Source organism: Bos indicus, chromosome 28, assembly GCF_029378745.1.
Source record: "Bos indicus isolate NIAB-ARS_2022 breed Sahiwal x Tharparkar chromosome 28, NIAB-ARS_B.indTharparkar_mat_pri_1.0, whole genome shotgun sequence".
In the NCBI taxonomy this organism is placed as follows: domain Eukaryota; kingdom Metazoa; phylum Chordata; class Mammalia; order Artiodactyla; family Bovidae; genus Bos; species Bos indicus.
In genome coordinates this window covers 3,764,912-3,778,981 of record NC_091787.1, presented here as the reverse complement: position 1 = coordinate 3,778,981, position 14,070 = coordinate 3,764,912, and the positions used below count along the sequence as shown (strand labels likewise).

Here is a 14,070-nt window from a genome sequence, read left to right as displayed (position 1 = left end):
TGATATGGCCGTCATCACAGGAAGTTGTACCTGGATGGTGCTGCTACCCTGAAAACAGACTGCCGCTCCACACCTGTGCGTCAGGCAATAATTAGAATGGGAGTCCGTGTGGTTTTAAGCAAGAGTACAGGTTTTGAGATGTTTCAGGTAAAGACCACAGAGTTTAATTGCAGTGCAGGGAGATAAATGGGAGAGAGGAGAAAGGAAATCACCAGCACCAGCTTGAAAAATCCACTGATGAGTGCCTCTCGGGGCTGGGGAGAGGCCTGAAGTCAGTGTCCTCCCCCATGAGATTCACACACTGGTGGTCCAGGAACCATACATGAGAAACAAGCTAGGACATGAAAACCCATTTTGCTGCCTTGGAATATTTTTGTCCCCTTTATGAAACCCCATAGAACCAAGTATCTTCTTGAATAATACTGCAATTGTGATGAGAATTATGGTAGGTCTTTTGTTCTTCAAGCCATGTTGCCACAAATATAAAATCACTTTCATTCTACAATTTGTAAGCTTAAACTTTACCAGTATTGTGTAATTGGTAGTCCATGAAGGTTGGGTATGCAAATATATACGTAAATAATTGAACACAACTCCATTCACAGGCTTCAATTTCTACCAGTAATGAAAATTATCAGTTCAATTCAGTTCAGTCACTCAGTTGTATCTGACTCTGCGACCCCATGAATTGTAGCATGCCAGGCCTCCCTGTCCATCACCAACTCCCGAAGTTCACTCACACTCAGGTCCATTGAGTTGGTGATGCCATCCAACCATCTCATTGTCTGTTGTCCCCTTCTCCTCCTGCCCCCAATCTTTTCCAATGAGTCAACTCTTCACATGAGGTGGCCAAAGTACTGGAGTTTCAGCTTTAGCATCATTCCCTCCAAAGAAATCCCAGGGCTGATCTTCAGAATTGACTGGTTGGATCTCCTAGCAGTCCAAGGGACTCTCAAGAGTCTTCTCCAACACCACAGTTCAAAAACATCAATTCTTTGGTGCTCAGCTTTCTTCACAGTCCAAATTTCACATCCATACATGACCACTGGAAAAACCATAGCCTTGACCAGATGGACCTTTGTTGGCAAAGTAATGTCTCTGCTTTTGAATATGCTATCTAGGTTGGTCATAACTTTCCTTCCAAGGAGTAAGCATCTTTTAATTTCATGGCTGCAGTCACCATCTGTAGTGATTTTGGAGCCCCCCAAAATAAAGTCTGACACTGTTTCCACTGTTTCCCCATCTATTTCCCATGAAGTGATGGGACCGGATGCCATGATCTTCGTTTTCTGAATGTTAAGCTTCAAGCCAACTTTTTCACTCTCCTCTTTCACTTTCATCAAGAGGCTTTTTAGTTCCTCTTCACCTTCTGCCATAAGGGTGGTGTCATCTGCATATCTGAGGTTATTGGTATTTCTCCCTGCAGTCTTGATTCCAGCTTGTGCTTCTTCCAGCCCAGCGTTTCTCATGATGTACCCTTCATATAAGTTAAATAAGCAAGGTGACAATATACAGCCTTGACATACTCCTTTACCTATTTGGAACCAGTCTGTTGTTCCATGTCCAGTTCTAACTGTTGCTTCCTGACCTGCATACAGGTTTCTCAAGAGGCAGGTCAGGTGGTCTGGTATTCCCATCTCTTACAGAATTTTCCACAGTTTATTGGGATCCACACAGTCAAAGGCTTTGGCATAGTCAATAAAGCAAAAATAGATGTTTTTCTGGAACTCTCGTGCTTTTTCGATGATCCAGCGGATGTTGGCAATTTGATCTCTGGTTCCTCTGCCTTTTCTAAAACCAGCTTGAACATCTGGAAATTCACGGTTCATGTATTGCTGAAGCCTGGATTGGAGAATTTTGAGCATTACTTTACTAGTATGTGAGATGAGTGAAATTGTGTGGTAGTTTGAGCATTCTTTGGGATTGCTTTTCTTTGGGATTGGAATGAAAACACCTTTTCCAGCCCTGTGGCCACTGCTGAGTTTTCCAAATTTGCTGGCATACTGAGTGCAGCATTTTCACAGCATCATCTTTTAGGATTTGAAATAGCTCAACTGGAATTCCGTTACCTCCCTAGCTTTGTTCGTAGTGATGCTTTCTAAGGCCCACTTGACTTCACATTCCAGGATGTCTGGCTCTAGGTGTGTGATCACACCATTGTGATTACCTTGGTCGTGAAGATCTTTTTTGTACTGTTCTTCTGTGTATTCTTGCCACCTCTTAATATCTTCTGCTTCTGTTAGGTCCATACCATTTCTGTCCTTTATCGAGCCCATCTTTGCATGAAATGTTTCCTTGGTATCTCTTATTTTCTTGAAGAGATCTCTAGTCTTTCCCATTCTGTTGTTTTCCTCTATTTCTTTGCATTGATTGCTGAGGAAGGCTTTCTTATCTGTCCTTGCTATTCTTTGGAACTCTGCATTCAGATGCTTATATCTTTCCTTTTCTCCTTTGGTTTTTGCTTCTCTTCTTTTCACAGCTATTTGTAAGGCTTCCCCAGACAGCCATTTTGGTTTTTTGCATTTCTCTTCCATGGGTATGGTCTTGATCCCTATCTTCTGTACAATGTCACGAACCTCCATCCATAGTTCATCAGGCACTCTATCTATCAGATCTAGTCCCTTAAATCTATTTCTCAACCTCCACTGTATAAACCGTCTCACATCACGGTGACTGGGCATTTCCAGGTTCAAATTGCCTTGTTGCGCTGGTGGCTCAGCTGCTGCACTGTGGGCAGTTCTTCCTGGGTGCAGGGGGCCCTGGGCTCTGGGGCAGCGGCTGCATCTGCAGTCACTGCTCTGGCCGGCACTGGCTCACATCCTGGGCTCTGTCCCCACTCTCCTTGTCTTCGGTGGCCACTGGAGACTGTGCTGAGCATGCCAGATAGGCTGACCTGTGCACTCAGTCTGGAAGCTCCCCTGTGGGCTGTGGCTCCTCTGCTCTCCAGCCGTGCTGCGTGGGGCCTTCTCCTTGGGTCCGGGAGCATCTTCTGTGGGGGAGGAACCTGTTGAAGCTAACACATCTTGAGCACTTACTATGGTTGACATATTTCTAAGCGTTGTACTTAGCTCATTTAATAGCGTTAAGAGTGCTAGGATGTAAGCACCGGTGTTACCTCCACTTTGATGGCTCAGATGGGGGAGTGACTTACCCTATACAGCTCCTGAATTCTGCTCAAGTGCTTGCCACTTACTTGGGGAGTGGGGCAGTGGGGATGGGTTCCACCCATCCCTTAACCTTAACCCCTAAATATATGTCCAGTTATTAAGTCGATCAGATAAGGAAAAATAGGGTTACTATATGATGCATCAATCCCACTCCTGGGCATATATCTGTAAAAGATAGAAACTCTACTTGAAAAAGATACATGCACCCCAGTGTTCATAGCAGCACTATTTGCAATAGCCAAGATATGGAAACAACTTAAGTGTCCATGGACAGACTAATGGAAAAAGAAGATGTGGTACACAGTACTTAAGAGAATGTCATGAGCACTTTGTACCTTAAAAAAATTTGGTGCTTAGCTAGAAAAGGAGAACTTGTCTGCCTAACTAGTTCTCTGGAAATTTATGTGTTAGCTGGCCAGCTGTTCGCAATCAGCTGGTTAGCATGTTCAGAGTATTTGTATTTTATCATAAAGGAAAGAAAGCTTAATTTTTTAAATAATGGGACAAATAATGATTGTCAGCCAAAATATACTACAAAGAATTCCCTTCTGTTTCCATTTTACTTCTAGTTTAATTGCAAATGAAAGTTAACTTTTATTGAATACTCTGCCATATCTATTAAAAATAATCAGATGATTTACTGATATAGTAAAGTATGTTTCACATTTCTTGCTATGGATTGTCTTTAAATTCCTAAAATAAAAATATTTTATCAAAATGTAAAAAAAAAGTGTGATACCCGTACACTGTGGAATATTACTCAGCTCCAAAGAAGAATGAAAGAATGCCGTTTGGCTCATCACAGATGGACTAGAAATGATCACTAAGGAAAATCCGTTACAGACAAGTATCGTAGTCACTTACATACACAATCTAAAGCGTGACGCAAATGGACTTATTCACAAAACAGAAACAGACACAGAAATAGAAAACAAGCTTACGGTTACCAAAGGGGAAAGTAGAGGGAGGGACACATTAGGAATTTGGGATTAACAGATACACACTCCTGTATGTCAAATAGCTAAACAAGGGCCTAGTGCATAGCACAGGTACTATATTCAATATCTTATAATAACCTAAAATTGAAGACTCCAAAAAAGCACATACACACACACACATATATACACACACAGTGTGTGTGTGTGTGTGTGTGTGGTTGAATCACTTTGCTCTGTACCTGAAACATTGTAAACCAACTGTACTTCAATTTTGGCAAAAGTATTAAAAGGAAATAAAAATGTGAAAAATACCATGCTTCACTGAAAAATAAAATTAAACTGACTTGAGCATAGCAGGCCCAGGGATGAAGGGATTTGACCTGGGTGGAAGAAAGGGAGGGAGGGAGGGAGGAAGAAAGAGAAAGTTGTAAAGTGCACCAATTGCTTCCAACCATATACCAGGTAGAAATTTCACTGTGTTTTTTTGAGAATCTCAATGGTTAAGAATCCACACTACCAATGGAGGGGCACTGGTTCGATCCCTGGTCAGAGAACTAAGACCCCACATGCTGCACAATGTGGCCAGAAATATAGATATAAATAGAAACTACGTTCCTATCTGGTTTTTGGTGAGTCACTTGGTTGTGTCCGACTCTTTACTACCCCATGGATGGCAGAACATCAGGGTACCCTGTCCTTCACTATCTCCCAGAGCTTGCTCAAACTCATGTCCATCAAGTCGGTGATGCCCTCGAACCATCTCATCCTCTGTCGTCCCCTTCTCTTCCTGCCCTCAATCTTTCCAAGCATCAGGGTCTTTTCAAATGAGTCAGCTCTTCGCATCAGGTGACCAAAATATTGGAGCTTCAGCTTCAGCATCAGTCCTTCCAATGAATATTCAGGACTGATTTCCTTTAGGATTGACTGGTTTGATCTCCTTGCTGTGCAAGGGACTTCTCCAGCACCACATCTTCTCCAGCACAGTTCTTCTGTGCTCAGCCTTCTTTATGGTCCAACTCACATCCATACATGATTACTGGGAAAACCACAGCTTTGACTATGTGGACCTTTGTCAGCAAAGTGATGTCTCTGCTTTTTAATATGCTGTTTAGGTTTGTCATACTTTTTCTTCCAAGGAACAAGTGTCTTTGAATTTCATGGCTGTAGTCACCATCTGCAGTGATTTTGGAGCCCAAGAAAATAAAGTCTGTCACTGTTTCCATTGTTTCCCCAGCTATTTGCCATGAAGTTGATGGGATCGGATGCCATGATTTTAGTCTTTTGAATGATGAGTTTTAAGCCAGATTTTTCACTCTTCTCTTTCACCTTCATCAAGAGGCTCTTTAGCTCCTCTACACTTTCTGCCATTAGGGTGGGTCATCTGCATATCTGAGGTTATTGATACTTCTCCTGGCAATCTTGATTCCAGCTTGTGCTTCATCCAGCCTGGCATTTCACATGATGTCCTCTGCATGTAATTAAATAAGCAGAGTGACAATATACAGCCTTGACATACTCCTTTCCCAATTTTGAACCATGTCCTGTTCCAACTGTTGCTTCTTGACCTGCATAAAGACAAGTAAGGTGGTTTGATAGTCCCATCTCTTTTAAGAATTTTCAAAAAAAAAAAAAGAATTTTCCAGTTTGTTGTGATCCACAAAGTCAAAGGCTTTAGTGTACTCAGTAAAGGAGAAGTAGATGTTTTTCTGGAATTCCTTTGCTTCTTCTATGATTCAGCATATGTTGGGCATTTGATCTCTGGTTCCTCTGTCTTTTCTAAATCCAGCTTGTACATCTGGAAGTTCTCGGTTCACATACTGTTGAAGCCTGGCTTGGGGAATTTTGAGCATTACTTTGCTAGCATGTGAGATGAGTGCAATTGTGTGGTAGTTTGAACATTCTTTGGCATTGCCCTTCTTTGGGACTGGGAAAAAAACTGACCTTTTCCAGTCCTGTGGCCACTGCTGAGTTTTCCAAATTTGTTGGTATATTGATTGCAGCACTTTCACAGCATCATCTTTTAGGATTTAAGAAATAGCTCAGCTGGAATTCCATCACCTCTACTAGTTTTGTTCATAGTGATGCTTCCTCAGGCCTACTTGACTTCACACTCCAGCATGTCTGGTTCTAGGTGAGTGATCGTACCATCATGGTTATCTGGATCATTAAGATTTTTTTGTACAGTTCTGTGTATTCTTGCCACCTTTTCTTAATATCTTCTGCTTCTGTTAGGTCCTTACCATTTCTGTCCTTTATTGAGCCCATCTTTGCATGAAATGTTCCCTTGGTGTCTCTGATTTTCTTGAAGAGATTGCTCATCTTTCCCATTCTGTTGCTTTCCTCTATTTCTTTGCGTTGTTCAATTTAAGAAAGCTTTCTCGTCTCTCCTTGCTGTTCTTTGGAACTCTACATTCAGGTGGGCAAATCTTTCCTTTTCTCCTTTGCCTTTCGCTTCTCTTTTTTCTCAGCGAGGCAAACATTTTGCCTTTTTGTATTTCTTCTTCTTGGGGACAGTTTTGGTCACCACCTCTTGTACAGTGTTATGAACCTCCATCCATAGTTCTTCTGGCACTCTATCAAATCTAATCCCTTGAATTATTTGTCACTTCCACAAGGGAATTTGATTTAGGTCATACCTGGTTGACTTAGTGGTTTTCCCTACTTTCTTCAATATAAGTATGAATTTTGCAATAAGGAGTTTATGAACTGAGCCACAGTCAGCTCCCAGTCTTGCTTTTGCTGACTACATAGAGTTGCTGTATCTTTGGCTGCAAAGAATATAATCAGTCTGATTTCGTTATTGACCATCTGGTAATGTCCATGTATAAAGTCATGTCTTGTGTTGTTGGAAGAGGATGTTTGCTATGACCAGTGTGTTCTCTTGGCAAAATCCTGTTAGCCTTTGCTCTGCTTCATTTTGTACTCCAAGGCCAAACTTGCCTGTTACTCCAGGTATCTCTTGACTTCCTACTTTTGCATTCCAATGCCTTATGATGAAAAGGACATCTTTTTTTTTTTTTTTTTTTTGGTGCTAGTTCTAGAAGGTCTTGTAGGTCATCATAGAACCATTCAACTTCAGCTTCTTCCGGCATGAGTGGTTGGGGCATAGACTTGGATTACTGTGGTATTGAATGGTTTGCCTTGGAAACAAAGCAGGATCATTCTATTATTTGTAAGATTGTATCCAAGTATTGCATTTTGGAGTCTTTTGTTGTCAATGAGGGCTGCTCCATTTCTTCTAAGGGATTCTTGCCCACAGTAATAGATATAATGGTCATCTGAATTAAATTCTACCATTCCCATCTACTTTAGTTCACTGATTCCTAAAATGTCAGTGTTCACTCTTTCCATCTCATGTTTGACCACTTCCAATTTACCTTAATTCATGAACCTAACATTCCAGGTTCCTATGCAATATTATTCTTTACAGCATCGGATTTTACTTTCACCTCCAGACACATCCACACCTGGGCGTTATTTCTGCTTTGACTCAGCCTCTTCATTCCTCCTGGAGCTATTTCTCTACTCTTCTCCAGTAGCACGTTGGACACCTACTAACCTGGGGTTAGCAGGTTGTCTTTCAGTGTCGTATCTTTTTGCCTTTTCATTTTGTTCATCTCCTATCTGCTAGGAGCCCACAGATGTGCAATGATGTCTGAGGGGTCTCAGAAGGCATCTGCAGAGTCATTGTGTTAACAGGGTTTCTCCCCTGCCAGAATTCATTCACTAGAATCTAGTAAGCTGTGACTCTTTGTGGAAGGATATGCCACCTTCACTGTTTCTCTCTTGCATGTGTCCTCTTGTGTTTAACCAGGCACGGCATGTGGGAGAAAGCTTTCCTACACTCATTCCATCTGTAGGGTTTCTCTTCCATGTGAGCTCTTCGACGAGAGTTGTCTTCGTAGTGAGTGTTTTCCCACAATCACTGCATACACTGGGTTTCTCTTCTGTGTGAATTCTCTGTTTCATGAGTCCTGATGTCTTCAAACAAGATTTTCCACAGTCAGTACTTACATGTACTTATATGTTGACTGTATGAAATCATGGATGTGCCATGAGGCATGCCTTCTGGGGGAAGCTTTACCACATTCATTGCATCCATAGGACTTCTCTTCAATGTGAGTTCATTGATATATAATAAGATTGCCCTTCTGTATGAAACCTTTTCCACATTCCCACTACACATATATAAGATTTCTCACCTGTATGTACTTTCTAATGCAAAACTAGTGCAATTTTCTGGAGAAATCTTTCCCACGCTCACTGCACACATGGGGTTTTTCTCCTCTTTTGTTTGGCAAGTGTATCATAGCTTTGCCTTCTTGCAGAAGGCTTTGCACATTCAGTTCGTTCATAGGGCTTCTCTCCTGTATGAGTTCTCTGGTATTCAGTTAGCTTGAACTTTCTGAAAAATACTTTACTACATATACTGTGTACATGAGGTTTATTTCCCAGAGGAGTCTTTTGTTCAGTTAGCTTTAATTTCCTGAAAAAGGCTTTTCCATACTCACTGCACACATGGGGTTTCTCTTCTTTGTGAGTTCGCTGGTGTTTGGTGAGCTTGAACTTCTTGGAGAAGGTTTTCCCACACACACTGCATCCATGGTGTTTCTTTTCTGTATGAATTCTCTTATGTTCACTGAGCAAGACTTCTTGAGGAAGGCTTTTCCACATTTAGTACATTCATGGGCTCTATTTTGTGTATTTGCTGACATTTAATTTCAGTATGAATTTGCTCATGATTAGCAAGGAGAAAGGATCTCCCATTTCCAATAAACTCAGCAGGCTCCTTTTTGTTACAGCTTCTACTCTGGTTGACTACATTTAAGTATGATTTCAAAGTTTTCCTGTGTAAATGAAATACATCATGATTTGGCCTTAAAGGAAAATAACTTTTGCTCTGATGAATAATATTCCCAAATGCAGTCTGTCCATATATTTGAACAGAATATATCCTCTTCAGCATATTTTGGATTTTCCAGTGTGACTGCACATGATCATCAACTTTCTCAGTTTCTGGATTAGGGTGTCTTCATCTTCTAAGGTCCGTGGTGATTCTCTTTGTTCCAGATTTGCTAACTTGATACTCCACTGATACCAGGTAGTTTCCCCTTCTAAGCAGGGGCCAAGAGCTGCCACTCCTCCCAGGTAGTCAACCCCACATCCTCCAGAGTCAGTCCTCCCTGAAGTCCTCTTGATCCCACTGATTTCCTAGTGGCTATACTTAACTTGTTAATTCTTTCATTTCTGGTTCCCTTTAATAAGTGATTTCTTATTAGGATTAATCCAATGATTGCTGGAAGAAATATCAATAACCTCAGATATGCAGATGACATTACTCTTATGGCAGAAAGTGAAGAGGAACTAAAGAGCCTCTTGATGAAAGTGAAAGAGGAGAGTGAAAAGCTGGCTTAAAACTCAACATTCAAAAAACTAAAATTATGGCATCTGCTTCCATCACTTCATGGCAAATAGATGGGGAAACGATGAAAACAGTGACAGATTTTGTTTTCTTGGGCTCCAAAATCACTGCAGATGGTGACTGCCACCATGAAATTAAAAGATGCTTGCTACTTGGAAGAAAAGCTATGACCAACCTAGACAGTATATTAAAAAGCAGAGACATTACTTTGCCTACAAAGGTCCATGTAAGTCAAAGCTAGGTTTTTCAGTAGTCATTTGTGGACGGGAGAGTTGGATCATAAAGAAAGCTGAGTGCCAAAGAAGAAAGCTGAGAACTTTTGAACTGTGATGTTGGAGACTTTTGAGAGGCCCTTGAACTGAAAGAAGATCAAACTAGTCAATCCTAAAGAAAATCAGTCCTGTATATTCATTGGAGGGACTAATGCTGAAGTTGAAACTCCAATACTTTGGCTATCTGATATGAAGAACTAATTCATTGGAAAAGACCCTGATGCTGGGAAAGATTGAAGGCAGGAGGAAAAGGGGATGACAGAGGATGAGATGGTTGGCTGGCATCACCAACTCGATGGACATGTGTTTGAGAAAGCTCTGAGAGTTGGTGATGAACAGGGAAGCCTGGCATGTGGTCGTAAAGAGTCAGACACGACTGAGTTACTAAACTGAACTGAACTGAATGAGAAGAACTATATACCTCAAGGTTATTCTAGGCTTCATGCTGCCAATTTTTAAATTCTGTCATAATAATTGGCATTATATATCTACTTGTAATTTTGAAAATATTTGATCTTTGAATATTTGCATCTTAAGTGCCTTTCAGTTCAGTTCAGTTCAGTTCAGTTGCTCAGTCATGTCCAACTCTTTGCGACCCCATGAACTGCAGCATGCCAAGCTTCCCTGTCCATCACTAACCCCTGGAGCCTACCCAAACTCATGTCCATTGAGTCGGTGATGCCATCCAACCATCTCATCCTCTGTCGTCCCCTTCTCTTCCTGCCCTCAATGTTTCCCAGCATCAGGGTCTTTTCAAATGAGTCAGCTCTTCACATCAGGTGGCCAAAGTATTGGAGCTTCAGCTTCAACATCAGTCCTTCCAATGAACACCCAGGAAGTGCCTTTATTGACTAGTAAAATCATGACTTCTGCGATTCATTCCATATCAAGAATGTCTTCATTAAAGCTATCTTCATCAATCCCCATGTTACTTCCTTCTCCATTCTCCCTTTATATATCTTCTTCCTCTCTACCTTTGGATCAACTAACATGTATTCTAACACTGGTGATACACATGTGTGGTAGCCCAGCCCCAGCTCCTCTGGTGAAACCCAGACTGGTCCAGCCTGAGCAGTCCCAAGCTTCCCAAGACCCTGGTGGCACAGGATGAGACCAGAAAGCATTGAGATCACACAATGCTACATTTCTTCATAACTTTTATTTATTTAGTCTGCACAGGATCTTCCTTGCTTTGCATGGGCTTTCTGTAGTTGCAGCGAGTAGGGCTTACTCTTTGTTGCAGTAACAACTGAGGTCAAAAGATGATTTTCAGGCCATCACACAGTAGACAAGGGACATGATGTCCACCAAATGGCTTGTCATTGTGGGAGCTTCTTTTTTTGAAGAGCACAGGCTCTAGGTGTGTGGGCCTCAGGAGTTGAGGTGTGCAGGCCCTAGAGGTGCAGGTCTCACACATCGCAGGTGGATTTTTTACCAGCTGAGCCACCAGGGAAGCCCAAGAATACTGGAGTGGGTAGCTTATCCCTTCTCCAGCAGATCTTCCCAACTGAGGAATCGAAACAGGGTCTCCCAACCCAGGAATCAAACTGGGGTCTCCTGCATTGCAGGTGGAATCTTCGCCACTGAGCCACCAGGGAAGCCCCGTAGAGGGTGCGGGCTTCATTAATCGTGGCACACTGGGCTCAGTAGTTGCAGCTCCCGGGCTTATTTGCCCCACAGTATGTGAAATGTTCCCGGGTCAGGGGTTGAACCCATATCCCCTTTATTGACAAGTGAATTCTTATCCACTGAGCCACCAGAAAAGTCCTCTCCTCAACTGTTCTGAACAATCGAAATGCCTTATATAAAAGAGAGAAACAGTCTTGTCAAATCTTTCCTTCAAACAGTATGAATGCAATGAATTCTTAGGTGAGATGTTTTTTTCCCAGTAGCGCTGAGCATCTTTTTATTTGTTTTGTGTCCTGATTTCAGATGTTCTCCCCATCAGTATAGTGTATGTGAGTCTACATGCTAACTGCTGGGTACCAGATATGAGGAGCAGGATGCCAGTTCTTTATACTGGCAACCAAATGGATATTGAATACAAGTATTGCAAATACTTGTATAATGCAAATACTTTACATTTAAATTTGAACTTATATTTTAAAACTGAATGAAAAATTCTGCTTTTTTTTAAAGACATTTGATTTTAAGTTTGATTTTAATTTTTATTTATAAATTATAATTGGTATAGTTTTTAATTTTATTAGGTAATCTTGAACATTTTAGAAGAAAAACTTAGAAACAAAGTTTAAAACATTTTTACATTAACTTTCAGTTTAGTTCAGTTCAGTCGCTCAGTCGTGTCTGACTCTTTGCGACCCCGTGAATCACAGCACGCCAGGCCTCCCTGTCCATCATCAACTCCCGGAGTTCACTCAGACTCACGTCCATCCAGTGAGTGATGCCATCCAGCCATCGCATCCTCTGTCATCCCCTTCTCCTCCTGCCCCCAATCCTTCCCAGCATCACAGTCTTTTCCAATGAGTCAACTCTTCACATGAGCTGGCCAAAGTACTGGAGTTTCAGCTTTAGCATCATTCCTTCCAAAGAAATCCCAGGGCTGATCTCCTTCAGAATGGACTGGTTGAATCTCCTTGCAGTCCAAGGGACTCTCAAGAGTCTTCTCCAACACCACAGTTCAAGAGCATCAATTCTTCGGCCCTCAGCCTTCTTCACAGTCCAACTCTCACATCCATACATGACCACTGGAAAAACCATAGCCTTGACTAGATGGACCTTTGTTGGCAAAGTAATGTCTCTGCTTTTCAATATGCTATCTAGGTTAGTCATAACTTTTCTTCCAAAGAGTAAGCATCTTTTAATTTCATGGCTGCATTAACTTTAATTTATAATAAATTTATAATTTATTAATTATAAAATAAATTATAATTTATTAATTATAAAATATATCCAAATTTTGCATACATTGACTATAATTACATCTTATTTTTTAGTCCTTTAGATTATTGTTGTTTATTTGCTAAGTCATGTCTGACTCTTTTGTGACTGCAAGAACTGTAGCCTGCCAGGTTCCACCATCCATGTGGTTTCCCAGGCAAGAATACTGGAGTGGGTTGTCATTTCCTTCTCTAGGGGACCTTCCCAACCCAGGAATCGAACTCATGTCTCCTACATTAGCAGGTGGATTCTTTTCCACCGAGCAATGAGAGAATCCTTTTAGATTATTACTAGAGCACAAATTATTGTGAATCCTGGCTATAAAAACATAATGACTTTGATGAATTGAAGTCAAGAAGGATAATTTGTGGATTTAATGTGATTTATAAGTCATGTTTATCTTTCTTACTCAGGCAGACTTCACAGCCTATGGAGAACACCCAGACATGTAATAATGATTAAACTCAGCTATCATTGGTATTTTGCCAACTTTGAAGTATATAAAACCTGTACCCTTAACATATATTTATTCTTTTTTGTTGTTGAAATGTACTAAAATAAAAGGATACAATGTAACTTATTTGACAATAAGTTTATAATTTCCAAATATTTAGTCATATGAAATGTGGGCTTCTGTCTATAGCCTTGTTTCAGGCCCTCAGAATATTAGGGCTGGACTGGAAGGTGGTGTCCTCCTTCTCTTCTTCAGTAGCTGTCTGCAAACCCTCGTTCCCCACATGGCAGGCTTGGGGCTACTGCAAGCACTAGGCTTTGTGTCAGGGACCCAAAGACAGTCCATGACTCTCAGTACTACCTGAGGATGGTGTCAGGGAAAGGACTCTGCTGTGCCAGGTGACTACCGATAGAGGAACTATCATCGGTGGCCACAGGGTAGAGTCCTGTGATGACCATGTAGTAACAACAAAAAAGGGGATGGGCATTGCTGGGCTGAAAATCTGCAACTTGTCCAAGATGCTTTGAGAAAATGTAGTTGTTTAATTTCGTTCAGCAGACCTTTCTTCTTAGTGGTTTCAAGTCATACCTTTATCTGTATTTAGAATAATGGATCTTTCCTAACTGAGCATTATTTTCAGAGGTGAAACTTTCCAAACCTAAGCTACAAGTTGGATGGCCATACACCCTAGTTTGTCTGAGTAAGAAACCCTTTCCTGAAGGAGCCCGTGGCTCTATTAGGAGAGAGAACACAGATGAGGTCACAGCCTATGAAACGTGGTGCCAACAGAGCCTGAGAGAAGTTCTGCTGGGGAAACTGGGACAGACCTAGAAAGGATAAAACCTGACCCCATGAAGAACAGACCACTAACGTGAACCTCAAGATTGCAGACTCTGCCATATTGGGATATACCTCT

The 14,070-nt window shown here is 41.4% G+C and overlaps 1 protein-coding gene across 1 annotated transcript in view; it reads left to right on the top strand.

Moving 5' to 3' along the window:
* The window catches only part of TTC13 (tetratricopeptide repeat domain 13), a 98,774-nt gene extending 85,547 nt beyond the window's left edge, over positions 1–13,227 (top strand). The window contains exon 23 of the mRNA XM_070781902.1: positions 13,114–13,227. Within this exon, the coding sequence (XP_070638003.1) occupies positions 13,114–13,162 (49 nt within the window). The 3' untranslated portion in view covers positions 13,163–13,227. The remainder of the gene's footprint in view (positions 1–13,113) is intronic.
* The last annotated feature ends 843 nt before the right edge of the window (positions 13,228–14,070 follow it).